At 40.3% G+C, this 22042-nt stretch overlaps 1 protein-coding gene across 2 annotated transcripts; it reads left to right on the forward strand.

The window, feature by feature from the left end:
• The first annotated feature begins 11207 nt into the window (after positions 1-11207).
• On the forward strand, positions 11208-21909 carry angptl2b (angiopoietin-like 2b). Of its 2 annotated transcripts, none has more exons than XM_023296943.3 (5): positions 11208-11722; positions 16355-17260; positions 19292-19485; positions 20428-20698; positions 20804-21909. In XM_023296943.3, exons 2-5 carry the CDS (start codon positions 16381-16383, stop codon positions 21001-21003), a joined length of 1545 nt encoding a protein of 514 aa, XP_023152711.1. In that variant the 5' UTR covers positions 11208-11722; positions 16355-16380; the 3' UTR covers positions 21004-21909. The 2 variants fall into 2 exon arrangements, with proteins under 2 accessions (XP_023152711.1, XP_054867637.1); XM_055011662.1 differs by lacking the exon at positions 11208-11722 and adding an exon at positions 14001-14157.
• The last annotated feature ends 133 nt before the right edge of the window (positions 21910-22042 follow it).

Consider the following 22042-nt stretch of genomic DNA (forward strand, 5'->3'; position numbering starts at 1 on the left):
TGTGCATTTGCCTTTAGCTGCCATAAGTAAGGGTAGTGAGCAATCAGGATAAGTTTCCAAGGCCTTGATTCAATTGGTCACTTCAGTCAGCTACAGGAATAACTGAGTTTTTGTCTCTGCATTGTGCCTGTATTTGCTGGAGCTCTAACCAAAATAAATCTGAGGTTCATCTGTTTCATAATCATGGCTGCAACAAATAAGTGAAGTAACTAATAGACTTGAGCTCACATGTTTAGAAATGTTTCCAAGGTACATTTCCAAACAAAACATGCAATATTGTTGACATCCACAGTGGGAGTGCAGGACTGGTCTTATGTGGTAGTCTGACCAAACAGTACAAAGAGCCTGCAGACACTCAGCCAAATTATGAGCTCAGCACTGGCCTCTGAGTGCAGCCTGTGCCGCGAGGATACTAAGTGTACACATGTGTTTGTTCAGAAGTGTGGGGTTATTAAACTTGTCTCGTTTTCTGATGTGGTCCAGGAAATGCCTCACTGCTCCACTTAAGCCGTGTTTAGGTTACAGCAGTAAACATTTTGTAGCCAGATTTCTCCATACAGTAGGGCTCATGGTATAAAACGCTTATAAAATCTTTCCGAAGGCATCTACTCATTAACTCTAAGGCTCAAAATTACATTACATCACTGCAAGCTGTTGAATCCAATAAAGTACAGGAGGAGATTACCATGTCTCCATCAATAGCTCATTACTGATAGCTTGATAAAATGATAATGTTATTTAAGTCTCAAACAGACACTGATTTTCTTAATATCTGCAATGTGAAAAACTGAAGCAGTGCTCTACCTTGGCAGCTGAACTCAAACACAACACAATTCGCAACACATTATCTCAAGCAGTGGAAAAGCAATTCCCGCTTTGTGGTTCCTTTGGTTTTCTCCTGTGAAATTGGGGTCTGTCTTTCGAGTAAGGGCAAGGGGCATGCTTTAATCTGGAAAATATTACTGAGGGTGGAAGAACATGGGAAACAATAACAGTAGGAGGATTCCTCTTCCATCCTCTGGGCTCTGTGATTTGGAGATACGCTTTAGTCTGCAATTTTAGCTCACCACAGCTACCCGCTTGGCCCCCATCCTTTGCTACACTTTTTCCATCTCCCTCTAAAGTGGGCTTTTGTCTTGGACGGCACATGAGGTAGAATGACTGGAAGAGCAGAAATCCCTCAGGTAAAAGTTTTAGTTGAGTTAGTCGGCACTACAATAAGTTGTGCTAGCTCCAGATGATTTAAAAGATGGATGTTCATTCAGCTTGGAGCTTTCAGGTTCATCTAAAATCCCCCTGCCAGAAGAGTAGTAATAGATGACACCGGTGTGTTATGAGGTCGTGCAGCCCTACGTGGAAAACTTCCGTGTTCAGTCAAGAACTTGCTCTTCACACATGGAGAAGTAATCAAAACAAGTGGAGCAAGTAGGTTTTCCTTAAAAGTAGAATGATTCCCTTCTGTTTTTGACATTGAGGCAGCAAAAGCTTTCCGGCTACTGATTAACTACTGTTTTCACAGAGGAAACCATAACAAATGATTTGTAAGCCATCCTCTAACAAAAATCACCACAGGGAGAACAAACTGAAAATCTAATCTACATTTGCTTCCTGCTGCGTTGAACTGTTAAATAATACCTCGTGAAAAGGTGAGAGAGAAAAAACGATGGAGTAAAAAAACAATTTAAACCAAACACTCCTAATTTTGATGTCTTCACATAAACTACTGAATAGTTTACATATTTGTTGATATGCTACAGTTATGAAGAGCTATACAAAACTCTACTGGGATTTGTGGGTTTTTGGAGTCATACTTAAGCTAAGCTATTGTACACTGAAAAGTGGCTGAGAGGACCTCAAACACAACTTAGGCTGATTATTTGCCCTAGAATTATCGAAGACAAACAGTCTGCAACTTCACAGTAGAACTATGCTGACTTTCTGTCCATGGGACCTTTCAGTACTCATAAAAACTCTCGAATATACACAAAGAACACAAACACAAAGGCCAACACAACAAACATATGTATTCTATTACTGGTACAACCACATTGTAAGGATCACAACTTTCTACAATGTTAGAAATAGACATTTTCCCAATTGTTGAAGGCTGAATTATAGTATTATTTTCATTACGTTAATCACAGAATTGAGGAAAGTCAGCCACATGGTTGCACATTGAGATTTTAACCAGAGTATGGCCAACTGTCAGGTTATATAGACTGACTCTGAGCATTTTATGATTTTCAAGAGTGATATCTTCAATCAGGGGGTTAAGAAGCTTTGCCACAGCTGTGTAAAATGGGAGGGGGGAGTGCATAACTCGTCATTTCCTTAGCAAGTGGAAAAAAATAGGAAAGAAGAAACAGCTGCCAGGTTTAACAAAATGATTCTGTACACTGGGGAAGGGACAGATTGGTATAGAACATGACCTCTATACCCAACAAAGAAAACATGGTCATGGTTATCCTTAGTGATTTTAACAAAACCCTCCTTTACAGGCAATTCTGCCAGGAAGGGTATTTATTATAGTATTTGCTTGCAGTGTGAAAAGTTCAATGTTTTGGGAAATATGTTTATTACTTTGTGGTGGGGAGATACTGGACTTTCACCCCAACCAGTTAAGCTATCCTGAGACTGGCGCCTACCCTCAGTCTGGTTCTGTTTGAAAATTGTTCCATTTAAAAGGGAGTTTTTCCTCCCCACTGTCCCCAAGCTATTACTCAAAGGGGAATTGTTTTTTTTTTTCAATAACACAGTAACATCTTGACCCTTGTCTATTTTTTGCCCATTTTCATGTGAACCTCGTTGTGTATTCATTTATTTTATTGTTAAACACACGGAGCTGCATTTGTTGTATGATTGGTGCTCTGCTGCTATGTGGCATAAAAAGCAAGAACAAGTTAACAAAGCGTAGCATATAAACTGGAAACACTGGATATAAACTAGCTTTACCTTGTCCATCAGCACCTCTAGCATATATATCTCTTGTTTAATCAATACAAAAACTTGAACATCACATCACAACATATGTTCCGAAATGAAATATGGCTTTTTGTGGCTCGAACTGTGCAGACGAGTGCTGTGTACCCTGTGCAGCTTTACTGATGCTAAATCCCAAGTGTGGCCAGTCACTTTTTTTAATGGTGTGTTTATGTGAACCCCATCAAATTGTTAGATCTGGAACCATCATGTGACTATGTTACACTGGCCGGGTGTTTGCATACAGGTGGTCAGCAATGACTACTAAAACAGATGAGATGAAATACTTCAATAAAAAAGCCACAGCAATGTGTAAATGCCAGAGGCCAGGCACTAATGTTATAGTTTGTTATTGTTAGCAGCCTGGGCATGGTGTTAATCACTACTCAGGCTGTAATATTACTTAAACAAATTAGTATATGGAAAAAAGTTACACTTTTGCTTTTCTTACGTTAATTTACTATATTTTCTTTTTACTGTGTAATGCAGTAGTTCTCTTACATAATTATCATCATACCAAGGCACTGAGTTGGGTATAATGGAATTTGCCAACATTTACCACTGGTATTCAGCATTTGGCCGGTCGTTTAAGGCCAAGGCTCTAACCACTTGTGAACATGGACATTTCTGATTTCCCAAGTTGTCAAGGCCACCCCATGGCAACATTAGTCCTGGTCAGTATGTTGGCAAGAATTCCCAATGATGGGAAAAGCTTCACAAAGATGATCTGTGAAAGGCAGCAGCTGTTCTGACAGCTCGTGGTGGCTCAGCAAGTTACTTTTTCTTTAATGAGTCATCTTATACTACACATTAAAAAGCTTGGGAATAAATGAAAGACATCAACAGAGCATACAGTGGCTTTTACTTTAAACTTAAATTTCAGTTTAAATTAAGCAAGGTAACTGATCGACCTAATATATTTAAACTCTGGACAAAAATGGCAAGAATTTAATATTCAGAGCAGGTTCAGTATTTATGGTCAAGCAAACAGACATGGCTTGTTGAAACACAGGGACGGAAAAGGTCACGCTTGACTGAATTTGGTCACATAAACTGGAGCGAGAATTCCCTGGGAGTTTCAGGTCAATGGCTTTCACTTGGAAAGCTGCTCATTAAATGAGAATTTCAGAATAAAAAGCAAAGATGGATAAAATTGCAAACAGAAGACACAATTCATAGACCAGTTTTAATTTGTGTATTTTGCCTGTTCACTGCAGAAAAGATGCCAGTAAATCAGATTTTGTTAAGGTCTGCCAAAATCTGATTCAGGTACCTGTATTTCCATTATATTGATAATAAATAAATGTCTAGGTATAGTTGTTGTTGAAAGCAACTGCATTCAAGTTTGCATTCATTACCTCAGTTGTGGTTTGTGGTCTGATCTACGACTGCAACATTTCAATGGAATAAATCCAGATTTGTGCAGACTGGAGCTCTAACAGACTATGAATCAGCAGACAAATAATCCTGTCTCATGAAATATCAATGTCTAAACATTGTTTTGTTCCAAAAAGCTGCAAAGACAACCCATTAGTGTGATCGGTGTGTGTAATGGATAGAGCTAAGTGAAGAATGGACACTGGCTGGCCCACACATGAAACAGGATACGGTACTGCCTGATCTGAATATCACGCACCATTCGGTGTAAGAGGCCTGACAGCAATACTGCGGGTTGTCAGTGGGGATGGATTGTCAAGAAACATGCTTTATGCTTCTGCCTCTTATATTCCTAAAGTCTAGTTTGTATGTTGTACATTTACATTTATATGCCTATATTACTGGGGTCAATACAGTATTTCCATAAAGTATTTTTAATCAAATACACAACTGCAACTTCATGAAACATATAAGTGGTATTACAAAATGTATTCACTGTACAAAAGCAAGAAAAAAATACAGAGTACAAAAAATTATCAATTTCTCTGACAGAGTGGAGACTCTAGATAAAGAACAAAGGCATGTTCTAGGATATTTTGTAATAACATTTTTTGAGATTGGGATATCCCTATTTAACTCCATAAAATCATGACTTCTTACACACAATGCTTCTCTATTGCTACTCATGTGTTAAGCAGTATGGTATAGCTTTGTCGCGTTCAAAGTCCAGCTGGACTGGGAGTTTGGGGGTGTCCCTGCTGCCATTGGTAACTCCATAAACAGCAGGGAAATGAACTGTGGTCTAAGCTGAGGCAGGGTGCCTTTCCAATCCTTCCCCGGGCTTTTCTGAGAACCATTAAAGCTAGCAGACCTGAACCTACCAACACAGCTACAGAACACACCTTGTTCTCCCCAGTCCAATGGCAGAAACCAGAGGGAAGCAGGCTAGTCCATGTTACACCTGGCTTCTTCAGAAATTATTCTCCTGGCTAATAAATGTCCAATAAGATTTTAGAGAACCAAAATGATGGCATTTAAAGAGTGAGCACTGCTGCTGTAAAATAAATCTGTCACACACACATGTGGGACGACCATATTAATGTAACTGGGATGCAAGATTCATGATTTGCAGCAAGCGTGACTTTCACAGCTGAGCAGGCCTGCCTGTAATATAATGTATGTACGTGCCTGTCACAACTGCTAAACAGACAATGTATTGACAATATGAGACACTAACTGGTCCATACATGTTATAGTGATTGTGTAACGTGTTGTATTTTCTTCACTAGAACAGTTTTGTGAGGAATTCTTTGTATTTTCACAAGTGACGGTCATTGGGACAAAAAAGTAGGTCAAATATGCTGCTGACATAATCCACAGAGTCACAAACTTCACGATGAGCTGGGCTTTCTGAAACCTGAACTCTACTACCTGACAGCTTCCACTGATGACTGAGCTAAATGTGTTTACCATGAAAACTTCAGGACTCTCATATTAAAACTCATGAGCATTTGACAGGCCATCAGACTGGCCACTAAAACACATTCAGCTGTAATACGCATACAATACAAGTGGAATTGCCTTTCACCACGACATTAGGTCACACATCATTATATTTTCTGGTTGATCTCATATAGCACAGACCTGTGTTTGTTGTTCCCTTCTGCTTCCATGGATCCCAAATCACAGCAACTGCCCAAGCATTTACCTTCTGAGTGTGTTCCTTTGGATTCTTTCCAAATGATGTAAAGGGGGCCAGACCTGTAAAACAAGTCTGGAAACCATATGACAAATCTTTAGTACTCCTGAAAAGTGGATAATGCAACCTTGATCTTTACAGTCTACACAACACGACACGTCAAAATAATACACATGAGATACCGAACTGATTTAGGGTTTAATGCTTGCCAAGAAATAGACCGCAAAAGGATGAACAAAAGGCAAATTTATTAATTTTTGAATTGTTTAAATATACACAAATAAAAGTTGGTCAAATGTTGAATATGTGGCCAGATCTCGTAATGTTATTTGCAGATAAAGAATTGTTAGCAATACACCATTAAATCACCCGGCATGAATTATGTTAGGTGAATTTCAGACAAGGCCACACAGGCTGCTCATGCTTTCAACATCAGACTAATGAAGTCTGAATGAAATCCTTTTCCTCTGAATTCTCACACGTTCCATATTTACTGGTCTCATCTGGTGGTTTTTGCAACAGTTGGGGTGAGCTTGACAAAATCCTGAGCCAGTCCCATTCTTTCCACTCAGATCATAAAACTCAAAATTTTCCTCCCAGCAGAACAGTCCTTGTAGGTCTAGCCATCAGGAACAGGAAGTCCTGCAGAGCAAGGCCATGGAATAATTAAGCAAACTCTTTCCATGTCACACCACAGACTAAAATATTAATATTTCTATTTTGATAATTTTGTGAAAGTACCATATGATTCGTGAAGTAGCTAGACAAACGTAGCCACAGAGGCCTATTACGGCAGCAGTTTACTAAAGCGAATTCACAGTTGCAATAAGCTTGTCAATCAAGCATAGATAACAAACAACAAGCAACAGTGGGCCAAGGGTGACAAGGTCAATGCAGGTCACCAGAGAACCATCCATCATAGCTGGCAGACAAGGAGACATGCTGGTCTGTACTAACCTGTGTTTAAACAAAGATCAGTATAGAGGCACTCATACAATGTACACTGAGCCAAAACACAGCCTCATTACATCTGATCCCATTTATGAAAAATCTAATGTAGAATAAGTTGTATATTTAGGAACATATAACAAACTAATTTAAGAATTTATAGTACTTATAGTTTGACCTGAATTAGGGACAAATGTTTATGTCAATGTCAACAAAGGCTGGAAATAACGTTTTAGTATTTACATCTGCTAATTAACCTTTATTTGTGGCTTTTTGAGGTACAATTACAATTATTAATAATTACCCTTAAAATATCTTTCCTCTGAAATCATCTACAGTTATTTAACTTTTGTAAATAACGGCCAGTCGGTGAGCAAGAACCATTAGGTAATTTCCAATTATTCTATTAAAAACAAATCTAGTTTGTACTCTGTCATTTAAGCCTTTTGAAATAGTAAAGAGGCCATCCATCACTGCTTCCTTTGCACTGGAACTATTAAGATGATTACATTCAAGTATGACACAGTGTTTCCGACTTGAAAAAAAACTTCAGTTATTGAAATATAAGTAATTTCAAATTGTTCAGCCAACAAAATGTGTTCTGTATCGTGACCTACAAACAGACATCTCCAGCCATAAAATACTATCCTCTGGTCATATACTCTCAGACTTTTCTGTTTTTCCAATTACCCAACTGTACATTGATAAAGAATAAATCTGTTATACATTTTTGAGAATTACTTAGACTCTGATACTGCTCAGCTGAAATCTGTTAATGTCTACCACTTCATACCGAAGTCTGAATTAGCTCCACAGCGTGTTTGTATGCTGTGAAGGTTTCACACATCCAGTTGCCTCAAAAGCAATAAAAAACTATGATGTCATGCTTTTCCTTTCAGTGCCCGAGGGGGTACGTTATTGCCGAAAGATCAGCTCATGGAAAAAAAATAAACTCAGTGTTGTATATCTGTCATTCTACAGCACTCCTGCATTTTCTAAGAGCTGCAACACTGACTTTTTAGCGGAATGTAATTCTGCTGAAGTAGGGAACTGCTGTATTCTTTCTGCTAGTTATCATAACAAACAACAATGTTAAGCAGCAGAACAGCTCATAAATTGCAGATTGTAATGCTGTTTTACACTTATTATTTGAAACATCTGAAAATTCTGTGCTGATGTGAAAAAGCTGTGTTTGATGTACAACAGTGACACAGGCCCTTCACTGCCCTTTCCTTTTCACTCCCTAATATTTGTGTAGGCTTGTTTTGCAAGTTGCTGCAGAAACATGTCCCATTACAATTCAGTAGTTAAATAGAAGTTATGCGCTTTTTAATTTGACTTCAATAAATCTGACATTTACTATACAGTAGTGAAACCTATTTCTATCATTTAAAGGACAACTGCTAATCCTTTTAGAAGAAATACCATTATTTAGGATTTATCCACTATTAAACTTGACTTTATATGTCTGTTTTAATTCATCTGCTCACAAATTGTACTCATAAAGATGCGTTCCTGCTGCTAAGACCAATGTACTGGTAAACAACTAGAAAGCTCTCTCAACATGTTCATTCATTCATGGCGTTGGAGTCCATCTGTGAAACATTTCCAACCTAAAGCCACTTTCCACGATCTTTCCCATGTGCCGTTAGCAGCTTTAAAATGCATTGATTGGTTACCATTACAAAATGGGAGTAACATTTTCCCCCCTGACATTTTTATGAACCAGTGCTCCTCCACCTGCTCAGGATTAGAGATGGAAAGAGAAGTGATCAGTGCGCCGATACCGCGGCTCTGGATGAGACACACAAAACACCGAAAAGCACTGTCAGTCACCCGCTAACCACAAAGTCAGCTGCAGCTGTCATTTAAGAGAGGAAAGAGGAGGAGGACAACTGACTAACTGTTCAGCACAACATGTGACACATAAGAGCTGAAGTTTAATCGCATTTTCTTTGATCAAAACTCTCTTTAGGGGATTAGTTTGTCAAAGGAATGACCAGCACTTCAGTCCAGCTTAATCTTGGATGTTACGAAATGAAATTGTCCACTTCTTGGTAGTCCAGTATCTTCTGCCAGGAACTTTATCCCATAAAGCCAGTTGTACATTCTCAAAGTGTCATCAGGGGAAACAGTTCGGCAGTTCCATTCACTTGAGGAAGAAACTGAATCAACAGTGGAAGAAATCAACAGCTGTCTGCCCTTAAATACCAAACCACTCATGATCACTACAAAAAAATTACACGAATGTGAATCAAAAAATCCCTTATGTAATATCCACAGAGCAATGTGGATATTGGAATACTGATATATTATTTTTTCCTTCTTGAAAACTACAGTAAGCTGCTGCTTATTGCACCTTTAGCACTTAGTAGTTTATAATATTTTCTTTTAATTAGTACTATACGCTACACCAGCTGGTATCAGAAAGGTTAAATTCTACCTGTAGCAAATAGGTTTTCCAGTTTCACTAAAAAACTGTAGTGGTTAATAGTGCATGGGAAAATTTCCACAAAACTATAGTATGACTGTTTTACAGCGAGAACATTCCTGTATAAAAAAACAGATGAATACAAACTGTACAATAGCCTGGATTTAAGAGATGCACTGAAGCCAGTATTTAAATCTATAGGCTTAAAGGGAACTCCATGTGGAAATTTAAAACAACACAATGGAAAATGCTGATTGTGGCGTATACAAGCAACAGGGGCACATAAACAGTTGCATAGTCAGTAAAGAACAAAAAGGGGTTATTTGAGAAGCAAATTCGTACAATAATTGCAAGACTTCAGCTATTAACTTGTACTCCGTTGAAGTGCCTTAATTTAGAATGATGGACTGCCTTTGGACATGCACTGCTGATGGAAATACCTGTTGTTTAACTTCTAAATGATAGTGATGTAATTGAAACCTCATTATTTTCTTCCCTATTCTTTTCCTGTTTTATATGCATCCCAACCCTTTTAGAACTTTAGAGTTTATAGTTAACACACATAAAAGGTAGTCGCCATCTGTAACATATTTAATGCTAACACTCCAGAAGGGAGAATCGCACATCCTGTGCGTTGTAAAACAAACTAGACAGCTAAACTTGAAATTTTATTAAACACAAAGCCACAATAAAACAGTGAAGTAAATGCTAGCACAATCATACACTGACATGCACTGTATAATAAACTGGAGCGTGATAAGAGTATTACTTTTAGGTGCAGCACTGGTGCCTAATTTTAACTTGTTGGGGGAAAATAAAGGCTAAAAACCAGTTAACAGCAACTGATTTAACATAATTGCCCATCTGGTGCTACTGCAAGTTAGGGTCTAAACAATATAATTTCAGTAGCTGACAAAACAGTTAATACCAGATTAAGAAATTATTTTAATACTTCCTAGAAATGGGTAAATTTGTCTGTGATTAAGCTATCTAACGTTTCTATGACCTTTGCACTGAGAAACAATATTTAATTCTCGATGATCTTAGTAGAAACAGGAAACGCACTGACAACATTATTGGCTGGACAAAAACCTAACTCTGATTGAAAACAGGAAGACAACACAAAAACAGCACACAGCTGCCAACAGGCAAAAGAACCAAAAGCCAAGTTTTTGCTTGAGGAATTTGTAGACTATTGGCAGTACCGTCCACGCGCCGACATGACGTGTTTCATATCCTCTTGTCCACCACAACACATGGAGACAAATATGTATAAGTAATAACGTCATTATCCCCTAGAAAGATGTAGGTCACTGTGCAGAGATCCAGACCTCAGACATCTCAACTCCAGGCTATAAAACAGGGGTCACCAGTCGCCCACCCAGACCTGGTCTTAGTCAAACACCTGGATCTGCTTCCTATCCGACAGCCTCTTCCCGTCTCTTTCTCAGGGCAAGTGTTCATTCATGCCTAATTAGGATCTGATCAGTGTAACACCACTGCTGTCCACTACCAGAAGAACCAAGCAACCAAAGCCAGAAATAGTAGTGGTGGTGAACCAGTGGCCAGAGGGCAGGGGGTTGGAAATTTGAGAAGTGTGTATGTGGTGTGTGTTGTGCATGCTTGTGGATCTCTTTTGTGCCACGGGGAGGAGGGGTGGAGAAAGAAGGCTGTTGCTTTAAACAAGAATGCGTTCATTTTAAGGGAGAGGGGGAGGCTCTCCCTACTGAAACACTGCTACAGGATTTTTCATCATTTAAAAGCACCGTCAAGAGAGGGAGAGAGAGGGGGAGAGAGAGGTGCAGTTGAGAGAGACAGCCTCTTAGAGCTGTGAGGCAGAAGTGATGGATTCAGCCCACAGAAAAGTGACAGTCTTCTCCTAACGGGCCACAGGCAGTGCACAACCTGCCCTGGACTCTCACTGTTTATCAGGAAGCTACCTCCACCATCCTACTAAAGTTGTCTCTTGAAATTGTCTCAACTTTTTCCAAGGGGATTTTTTTGGAACAATCTACTCAATGTTTGTCGAAGAGTTTCTGGAAAGTTGAGCTTCTGTTGGGTTAATGACAGTCTTTTAATAATAGGTTTTGAAACACCACTACCTCTCTACTACTGGAATGGACTAAGGTGACAAAAAGCGAGTAACTAGACGAGCAGAGCACAGAAAGGGGAAGAGGAGGACGCAGCTTTCACACTTGGGATGACTTTCTACCAAGAGAAACTTCAAACAACTCTGGCAGGAGGGCAAGGCAACTGAGGGAGCCTCATCAGTACTGTGCAGTAATCTCGTAAGCATTATGTAACCTTCCTTTATTTTTATATTTATCTTGTATACTGATTTATTTAGTACAAACAGTGCATGTGTATATTACATAATTCAAGTAACTTCAATCCACTGCACTCATAAATTATGTACAATTGTAACAAGTATTCTTACAGAGCAAATAATGACCTTACTTGGAGTGATACAAGTTGTTAGTGAGCACAGAATAAATCAGCCAAGTGACATTTAATACAAATATTAAAGCTTTTTGTTTGTATTTTTGCCAAACTGATTGAAGTTTGACTGTTCACTCCCATGCTGCAGCACTTTACACTATGATTTCTTTTTGTCTTAAATTCAGCAGTCGTAAGCAGCATCTGTTTCTGACTCACTGTTTGGTTCCAAAGGGTAATTCTGCTTTATGATGACTAACTGAGCTGATTCTGACTCTGATAGATTTGGCCAAGAGGGCTTAATTCAGCACATGGGGATGCTGGTGAGTGAGCTTTGTAGGCTGGTGAAATTTTCTTTGCTACTGATAAAAACATTTAGTTTGTCAAAACTCAGGATTCTAAAAGTGGAAAATAAATATATATTGTCAATGAAGAGGGTTTGTATAATGATCAATGCAGCAACAACTTTGTAGGATGCATACTGAGAACTGGTTTTCTTTTTATTATCTAAGAACCATCCACTTCCAAAAGGGAAAAAGGATAACCTTACTATGTCAAGCAGACTGCAGCTTCAGGATGTTCCCCTGGACTCAAGAGGACAGGGAAGCGGGCAGTTGAATCCCGTCTTTGTTTCTGTTGCCAGGGTAGTGTTTGGATAAGGGGGCTTTGAGGTATAATGCTGGAACTTATCGAAACAATTCCCAAGACCCCCTGCCTCCCTGTCTGAGATCACAAGCAAGGTACAGAAGATCGCACCCAGCAGCAAGAGACGCTGAACAAATCCTGAATTTTAACAAAAACTTGAACTCTCCTCCTCTATAGAAAGCTAAAACAAAGACTGTCCTTTACCATCAAACCGAGCAGGTAGTTGAGGTTAACCATGTTCCAAATGTCATGTTACACACTTACAAGGATTACATGCTTGAGGAAAGAATGAGGTTACCCTCAAGGTAAAGCAATAGTGCAGATTACTATGGGCAAATTGAATTTGACTCTGATCCAACACATATTAAGTGTCATGTAGGAGGACTCTGCCAGTTCTCCGCAGCGCTGATGCTAATTTGAACAAGAGGCATAGGGCTGTCCTGCAAAGTGTCTGCTCCTTTTTGGCTACCGACAAATGAGATGCTGTGTAGTCGTGTTGTGATCTCCTGCTGCGGATGATGATGATGTGATTATGAAGCATTCACACAGAAAGTAGGACACTGAGAATGAATTGGGTCAGTAGATACAGTATGTCTTATAGGTACGCCGGGGTTTACGGGGGTACTGGTCCTCCGTCTAGAGGGTCTAGCTTTCTCTGCCTGCCACTGCCATTGACTCCATGTGAGTATGGCAGCTCACTCTAATGAGGTGACGAAGAATGTGAGGAATGCCATGCTCACACTGAAATGAGAGGGGCTGGTGTGAGAGACATCAGCCAGTCTGAGCAAAGCTGCCCCCCTCTCTAATTAATATGTGCTGAGCATGACCAAAAAGGCTGGAGCAAAGTGCTGGCCAGAGACACAGTGACCTGCCCGCTGCACCTGCCTATCACACTTAATTTAACATTGAGTAAGACCCAGAAAGAGGAGTCATGTAAACACAGACTTACCACCTGAAGACAGTAAAACCAAAACATTTTGGTGTGAAGCAGACTTGAAGAAATTGCATAAGAGGAGCTGTCAATCATATAACGATGAGAGGGATTATTCACCGCACATTAATCGGCCGTCTGTAGGCCCTGGGCAGAGCAGACACATAAGACACTTCTCAACACCACTTAATCACTGCAGCTATTAGCCGATCAATAGCAGCTTGTTGAAGTGAACCGATTTTAGGACAATAATGCGCCATAGGGGCTGTTAACAGTGAAGAAGGAGGCGAAAGCTCTCTGTTGCTCCCTCTGGCAGACTGTGGATGGGTTAATAACAGGCTGTCTCTGCTGCGGCAGATGGGACTCTCTCCGGTCCCTGGGAGACTGAACCCAGCAAGTGTTGTTATTTGAAAACGCACATTAACGGAAAAACACTCGCAGACATGCACATACCGCTTACACTGACAAAAACACATATCATCACAAGCTGCAAACATTTTTCCCCTATGCTTTGAAGTGTAGCGAAGCCTAAAGCAGGAGATTCCAGCCTAACAACGTCCAGAATGGGACTCCTCGGCAGCAGGGGAAAATCACACGGCATTTCTCAGAGACAGAGCTCATGTTCCAGGGGGAGAAACCACAGGAGCCACTGGCCAAATACAGTCATCAGCACATTACAAGGGACAGGCTCGGAGCTGCTCTATTATCTTGGTATGGACTTACTTGTAAGCTATTATTAGTGATTCCTGTGTGGCTGGATCTATAAGACTTTAACATAACTTCAGTGACAACTGATGAAAGTATCTCTTTGCTTAGTGTGAAAGATTTCTATGACACGACAAACTCTGCATCAATCAGCATTTGCAAGGGTGACGTCATAGAGCTCAGGCTTTGTTAGCCGGATTAGTACTATGAAAGACTTCATACTGTGCTGACAGCAGACAGTTTCGTGGTAAATTTGAAACAGACACTGCACTTCAACTCTTAGGTATTTTTGTTAATCAAAATCATGCTTCAGTCAAGAAGTGCTTTGTACTGTTTTAATAAAATACCTGGGACATTGAATTTTATATTCATCTGTATTTAAGGTATTTTTTTCTGGTCAGGTAAACGTCGATATAAAAAAGAAATATTACCATAAACGTACCATATGCAGAATAACTTTTCCATAAAATGAGTGTTTACGCATTTGATTCTAGACAGATAAAACCAGAAGGGTCGAATGTGCCAAGGGTCATGTTCTTGGAGAGTGCTGCATTTCTCTTCTCCATGTCTCCAACCTAATGTGCTGGCTGCACGCCCGGATTAACAAGACAAAAACATTTCTGCTCTCTTCCCAATTCTGTGCTCAGCATTATATGGTAGGTTATCTTTCACACAGATAAGCTATAACTAATGCGTGAAGGAAGAACTTGTAAGGTGGAGAATTCTTACACAGCCAATATAGGCCTCTCTATAATGCTTTTTGATTAGACAGGCCCCGTCTGACTCTGGGGAGGTGTTACACAGGACCCCTCTGTAATCCAATATGCAGCAGCTTTCAATTAAGGTGCCCCAGGAGTTCAGGGCCTTGTTATCCTTACACAGGACTTGCATTCTCCTCAGCAGTCAGTGGCATCCCCTCTACTACTAATAACACCACAACATCTTCAAAAACTGCAGGCACTTATTTTTATACTAAAAATAGAAATTAATTCTCGGTCAAACAGCTAAGCGTCTCATTCTCCTGAACTCACGAGGAACGTTATGGTTTATGCCACACTGTCTACTTGACGGAAACAATTTAAGAAAGATTTTAATCACAGAACTTTATGTAGTATTTATGTGGGACAAATACTGAGATAAATAGGGACAATGTTATACAAAATCCCTCATTCTCCACCATGCTAAATACCTACAGTACGTTTTCAGTCTACTTGTCAAAACAGAAACAGGCATGTCCAGAGTGGATTCATCAATTAGGATTAACTGCCTTTGCAAGTCTAGATGCAACTTATTTCCCTCTTTTGGTAAAGGCTTTTCACAGGACTGATGCAACACAATCACTATTTAAAAAGAGTTCACGGAATAGCATCATCTGGTAGTGTCTCACATTTTCCATAAGCAAAGATGTCCAGGCCTGCAGAAGGGAACAGATAGAAGTATTTCTGTGTGTAAGAGACAAGCTGTGGCAGTCACCCAAAGACAAAGTGAGCCAGGACAGCAAACTAAACATACTCTCTTACCAGCAATGCAACTGACTAAAGAGATCAGCACATCATTAGACAAGAGAAATATTTTTATTTAGGCCAGTAAGGGAGATTAGTAACTATCAAACAGCACTGCTTTTGATAGTAGAGATCTGATTCAAACAATACTGGATCGAGGCTAGATATATTCAATTAATTACACTCTAAAGTCACTACTTATGCTAACAGTGATATGGATACTGTACTAACTATAAGATTCCTGATTTATATGTTACACATGAATATCAGGCATTTCCTGTCTTGGAAGTTTGGCGCAGCCACTGTGGCGCTCAGCAGGGCAAGTGAGCTATTTCCTTTCAGATTTAATCTTTTTTGGTAGCCAAACTTTTTGGGAGCTGTAATGACCTCCAGTCATGCCTAGGTTGAGATTTGTATGCAGAGTGCATACGTTCCTGACTGTACATTACTTTAATAGAGGATAGAACCAGTGCACCCTGATAGACAGCCTTCTTCTGGTCTCAGTAGCAGTGTAGGACTTTACTGATGCCCTGTAAAAGTAGAATGAAACCCGTTCCTGAGGGCTGTCAATTTTAAACGAAGGATAAAAGTTTGAGACAAATGTACGCTCTTTCTGTTTAACTAGTGCAAAGTGAGTCAGCTATGACAGTTTTTTACAACAATATATTGACGTTTTCCATTTTCTTATTCATTCTCTCCAGACTTTGGGTGAGTTGGACACTAACTCATGGAGCCCCCTTCAGTGGTCCTGCTGGGCCTCCTTCTGGTTTATGGACTAGTCTGCGGTGCCCAGCAGACACAGAGAAGTCCGTCAGACAGCAGCTATGGAAGGGAAAGAATCCAAGAATTTGAGAGCAGTGAGGATGGTCTAGAGAGAGAATTTCTCTATGCTGGAAGGAGCAAACGTGCTCCAGCTGACCCACCACAGGACAAGTGCTCCTACACTTTCATTGTACCTCAACAAAAAGTGACCGGAGCCATCTGTGTCAACTCCAAGGAGCCGGAGGCAATGCTGGAGAACCGGGTCAATAAACAAGAGTTAGAGTTGCTAAATGTGGAGCTACAGAAACAGAAGAGACAGATCGAGACCTTGCAGCAGTTGGTGGAGGTGGACGGAGGAATTGTCAATGAGGTCAAGCTTCTGAGGAAGGAGAGTCGAAACATGAACTCCAGAGTCACTCAGCTGTACATGCAGCTGCTCCATGAGATCATCAGGAAGAGAGACAATGCCCTAGAACTGGCACAAATGGAGAACAAGATCCTGAACCAAACTTCTGAGATGCAACAGTTAACCAGTCGATACAAAGATCTCGAGCACAAGTACCAGCACTTGGCGTCTTTAGCCACGAACCAATCAGCTCTTATTGCCCTGTTGGAGGAGCAGTGCCAGAGCAGACCTCCTCCCCGTCATGTCCCTGTTCCCCAGCCACGGCCTCAGCCACCTCCACAATCGCCTCCTCTCAGCAAGCCGTACCAGCCACCGGTACTTCCACGTATCAACAACCCAATCAGCAATGAGATCCAGAGTGACCAAAAGTCCCTCCCACCTCTTCTTCCAACAATGCCCACTGGTACACACAGTCCATCCACCACTGACAAGCCCTCTGGTGAGTCTAATCAAGTTTATTACAAACATTGATTTTAGATTTTTAGTTGTTATTTTAATACTAGTCACACACAAAAGACTGTGTGTCTGAGCTGCCAAATCCTTAAACACAAGACAACACTGAGCACCCACTCGTCCAGTAAAAGCTCATTTAAATATGTCCCACACAGGGCTAGAGCAAAGGGCCAGTAATGAGAACAGAAATGCTGTTGTCTTCTGCCCTTTGAGATGCATATCATCTAATTGCCATGATTTAACCCACACAAAAACACTAAGTATATCAGTAGGGTAAATATGTGTGCCTAAATGGATAGTTGGCCCCAAGCCCACTGCTCTTTTGAACCATCGCTGGCAGATTTAAAAACTGGTGTTAGGGGTGATGTGATGTGTTTTGTGGGATCTGTTTCAGTGAATAGTCTATGGCCGTTCCCTTTCATTAGAAAACTTCACTTTGGTAGAAAATGGAAATTTGGTGGAGAAAAAACCCTCAGAAAAGAGCATTACCAACATGACTGCTGGGAGCTTTTTCCATTGACATTTTGTGCTACTGCTTGCCATATTCATCAGGCTGCATGTGAACAGTAGCCTTTGTATGGACGGTTTGAAAGGAGGCAAGTAATTTCCTGCCCACAGCCATGCAACTAACACCCCCAAAAGTTACATAAACCCTTAACACGAACGGAGAGATTCACACTGGGCAGAAACAGAGGAAGGAAAAGGGACAGACGCAAGAGAGAAACAGAGAGAAAACACAGGGATGTAAGAAAAAAGGGAGGGGTGAGTACAAACAGAAAGAGATACCCGGAGTCGGTGATGTCATTTGTTCCAGTTGCACCAGGCAAGAATCAGTCATATGTTCCACCCAAAGTAGCAGACTTTATCAAGCAGAACAGAGCAGGGCAGGGCAGGGCAACTCTGGCTTGTATCTGCTCAACAGAGACATTCCTGAGAGGAAATGGATGGCTGAGCGTGAGCCATGAAACAGATATCAACCGGAGTGATTTCATTAAACCAAAAACAATCTCTAGAACATTTGTATAACAACAAGTGGTTAGTTTCTTCTTTCACATGCCTCGTTTTTTCATCTCTTACAAACTTCTTATGCACTTCTTCCATCGCCTCTACCCCTGTGTGTGACCTATCATTCTCCTTCCATTTGCCTTCACTGTATTTAAACACTTTGTAATGCGGGCCAGTTGGCAAACCACACAAGTGTGAAATCTTGAGAACTTAAACAGTTTCACAGCAATTTGTAGCAGGGGAGCCAGTTGCCCCATTAGCGTCTTTTCATGTCTGCCAGGTTTGGAACCTAGGGCAAAATCATATTGGAACACGTGCAAATTATGTCTCAGGGATTTGCACCATGAAATCCAATAACAATCTGACCTTGCACAAATTTACAAAACAGTTGTGGCATGAATATTATTGCTACACAACACTACAGGGTTGACGTTGCACAATTGCTTTTCACCGACAGGCACAATTTATTTCCCAGGTGTAAACAAACAATACATGTTGCCATAGAGGCTATCCTGTTGTTTCACAACTGATCTTAACATTGGAATAAAAAATTCCAGCAGACTTCTTGGCAAAGTATGGAGTGTCAGACACAGATTAACAGGTTTAATTTCTTTGCGGAAATTCTCTCTTCGAAACATGATGTTCGAATAATACATAATACAAAAAAGTGAAAAAAGGAAAATAAAAAACCTGGACTGTAAGGAATCATAGACGACTGAAACTTTCTGCTACCGTTTCATCATTCAATAGTCAGGATTCCCTTTGCCCTCATGCCAGTGTTTCTTTTGGCTGCACAACCAGAACCCATTTCCCTTGTGAGAGGAGCAGCCAAAGTCAATTCTACTGTTAAAATGAGAGACTCTGCTGAAAAATGGGATTCCCTATGGCAATATAATAACTCTTTGTGTCACTATGGGTTTTTCTCCATTTCCTATACTTAATTTTTGAGACACTATTGCAACTGACTGGGTTTTACATGTTGTACGTGTCATGTTGTAATCTTTCCGTTTAGGTCCATTTAGGGATTGCCTGCAGGCTCTGGAAGATGGCCACACTGCCAGTGGCATGTATCTGGTGAAGCCAGAAAATGCCAACCGACTAATGCAGGTGTGGTGTGACCAGAGACACGACCCAGGTGGCTGGACCGTGATCCAGAGGAGGGTGGACGGCTCTGTCAACTTTTTCAGGAACTGGGAGACATACAAGGTGCGACAACCTCACACCAAATCAAGGACCTCATAGTTTGGAGGGAAGTTGGTGACTTTATGTAGGGTGTTTTGACACCAACCAGATGTGAACAACTAATGAATAGGTAATTGTTGAGCTTTTAAGTGTCGAATGTAGTCTGATGCAGGCCTCCTTCAGTCACAGCCTTATGACTCATTAATTCCAGCAACATCCATTGGTCTTGTGAAATGACTTCATACTAAAACTAAAAGTGGGGACACTGGGCTTAAATGTCACTTTAGTTGGTTGCATTAGCATGACTGACGTTCATGGAAAATCCTGTTTTCAGTATATTGCTTCAGAGCATATTTGATAAAAGAGCTGAGGAGAACATTATTTTTTACCCAGAGGAATTTATTTCTTTATCGTCTGAGTAGGAAATTCCTCCCACTGGGAGAAAGAGTTCATTGATAAACATTTGTGTGTAGGCCAACAATTTACAAGGCCCCTGATTAAATCTCTAGCTGACAGATATTTCCAAGACTTTTGCAAAAAAAACTTTCAACCACATGAAATTTCAAACTGCTTTCATCAGAAGGAGGGTTTCCATGCTTCAAAACACCACAAACCAACTTGCAGTATGATCAGAGCCAGAACAAAGCAGTAAGACAGCATCCAGTATGTTGAATTTCATACTAAATGCATTGTATCCCGCTGTGTTTTCAATAACAAAATAACAGTGGAAATCTGGACACCTGATGCAAGCTATAAACCTGACTCAGAGGGTCCATTTATAATAATGTTCCTTGACGGTAAACAATCCCATTGAAGAAGTAAAACTCATAATTACCTCCAGAGCGTGGGCAGCAACCCTGAATCATCCTCCAGACATCCACTCAGTGTTCAAAGCTTTCAAAGAACATTCAGAAAAGGATTTCCTAATCACGCTGATTATCCTATTCTTATCACTGCACTTCACAGCAAGGTTTTGGCAATATCGATGGCGAGTACTGGCTGGGTCTGGAGAACATATACTGGCTGACTAACCAGGGAAACTACAAACTGCTGGTCACGCTGGAGGACTGGTCTGGCAGAAAGGTGTTTGCAGAGTATGCCAGCTTCAGAGTGGAGCCTGAAGCCGACTTCTACAAGCTCAGGGTGGGCCGTTACCATGGCAACGCTGGAGATTCGCTCACCTGGCATAACGGCAAACAGTTCACAACACTGGACAGGGATCACGATGCATATACAGGTAATAAAGCTCAATGTTACAAAAGGTCAAACTGGACGTATTTTGGCCGATTAAAACCAATTGTTTCACAGCCTGACTGTTATATATACTTTCTGATCTTTCTAGGTAATTGTGCCCACTACCAGAAGGGAGGCTGGTGGTACAACTCTTGTGCCCACTCAAATCTGAATGGAGTATGGTATAGAGGAGGACACTACCGCAGCCGCTATCAAGATGGAGTCTACTGGGCCGAGTTCAGAGGAGGAGCCTATTCACTAAAGAAAGTAGTCATGATGATCCGTCCAAACCCAAACACCTTCCACTAAAGAAACACATACTGTACTGTATCTCTCACTAAACTGACATTTTTACAGGCCTGATATTTTTTTTTGTTTGCTTAATGGAGTGGCACCAGACCAAGTCAGATGACAAAGAGAAAGATGATGCTGAAAGTGCAATATCAAAACATCAGGACAATACTGGTCCCTCTAAGAATCCAACAAATGTGTGCACTGTTATTCAGTCGCCTGCACACTTTTCCCTTTTACACGAGACATATGAAGACATGATCATTGCTCAGGAGTTACTTTAAATACACTTTGGCAAACAAGACCCTTAGGTAACAGTGCTCTCATTTGATCTGAGTGAATAAATAAGTAGCTTTGGGATAGGAATCATACAATATATATCTAGTATGTAACAAGCAAATGAGGTTGACACAGGAAATGTATCCAGTGACTATCTTTTAATTTCATTCTAAATACATTTTTCAAATGTGTAATTTCTAGGAACCGTAACATTTATTGACTTGTAATACAGCCTTGATAGTCTGGCCAGTTTTTTTTGTCAATTGCAGCAAAATGTGCTATACAAAATAGTGCCAATGTCTTTTCTAACATTAAAACCAAAACTGTTAATACAAAACCCTGTCTGTTTATGCAAATTTTTATTAAAAAAGAATCAACTTATTATTAAAAATTGAGGAGGTACGTTCTCTTTAATGTCCTGCTTTTATTTTTATTTTTTCATACTTGTTCTGAAATCTTGAAATGCTTAAACAGGTATCCACCAATTTGCTTGTATGAATCAAGCACTGTATTTACTGTATAAATTTAGCGGTTTGTTGATGTCAATAAATCCAACACATTGCGTTTGTACATAAGATATTTGTAATATAATGTATTAAAACTTGTTACGTCACTATTACGTTGCAATAAAATATGTACAGCTTGTGTTTTTCTCTCGTTTTAGTGTCTCTTGGTGTATGGCATACTGAGTATGCTTAACAAGCAGTCATCACTTTAACCTTTATCCATTTTCCAAATATGTAACAGTATAGAGACCAATTGGAAAATCCTCTGAGTT

Source organism: Amphiprion ocellaris, chromosome 6 (assembly GCF_022539595.1).
Source record: "Amphiprion ocellaris isolate individual 3 ecotype Okinawa chromosome 6, ASM2253959v1, whole genome shotgun sequence".
Classification (NCBI taxonomy): Eukaryota; Metazoa; Chordata; class Actinopteri; family Pomacentridae; genus Amphiprion; species Amphiprion ocellaris.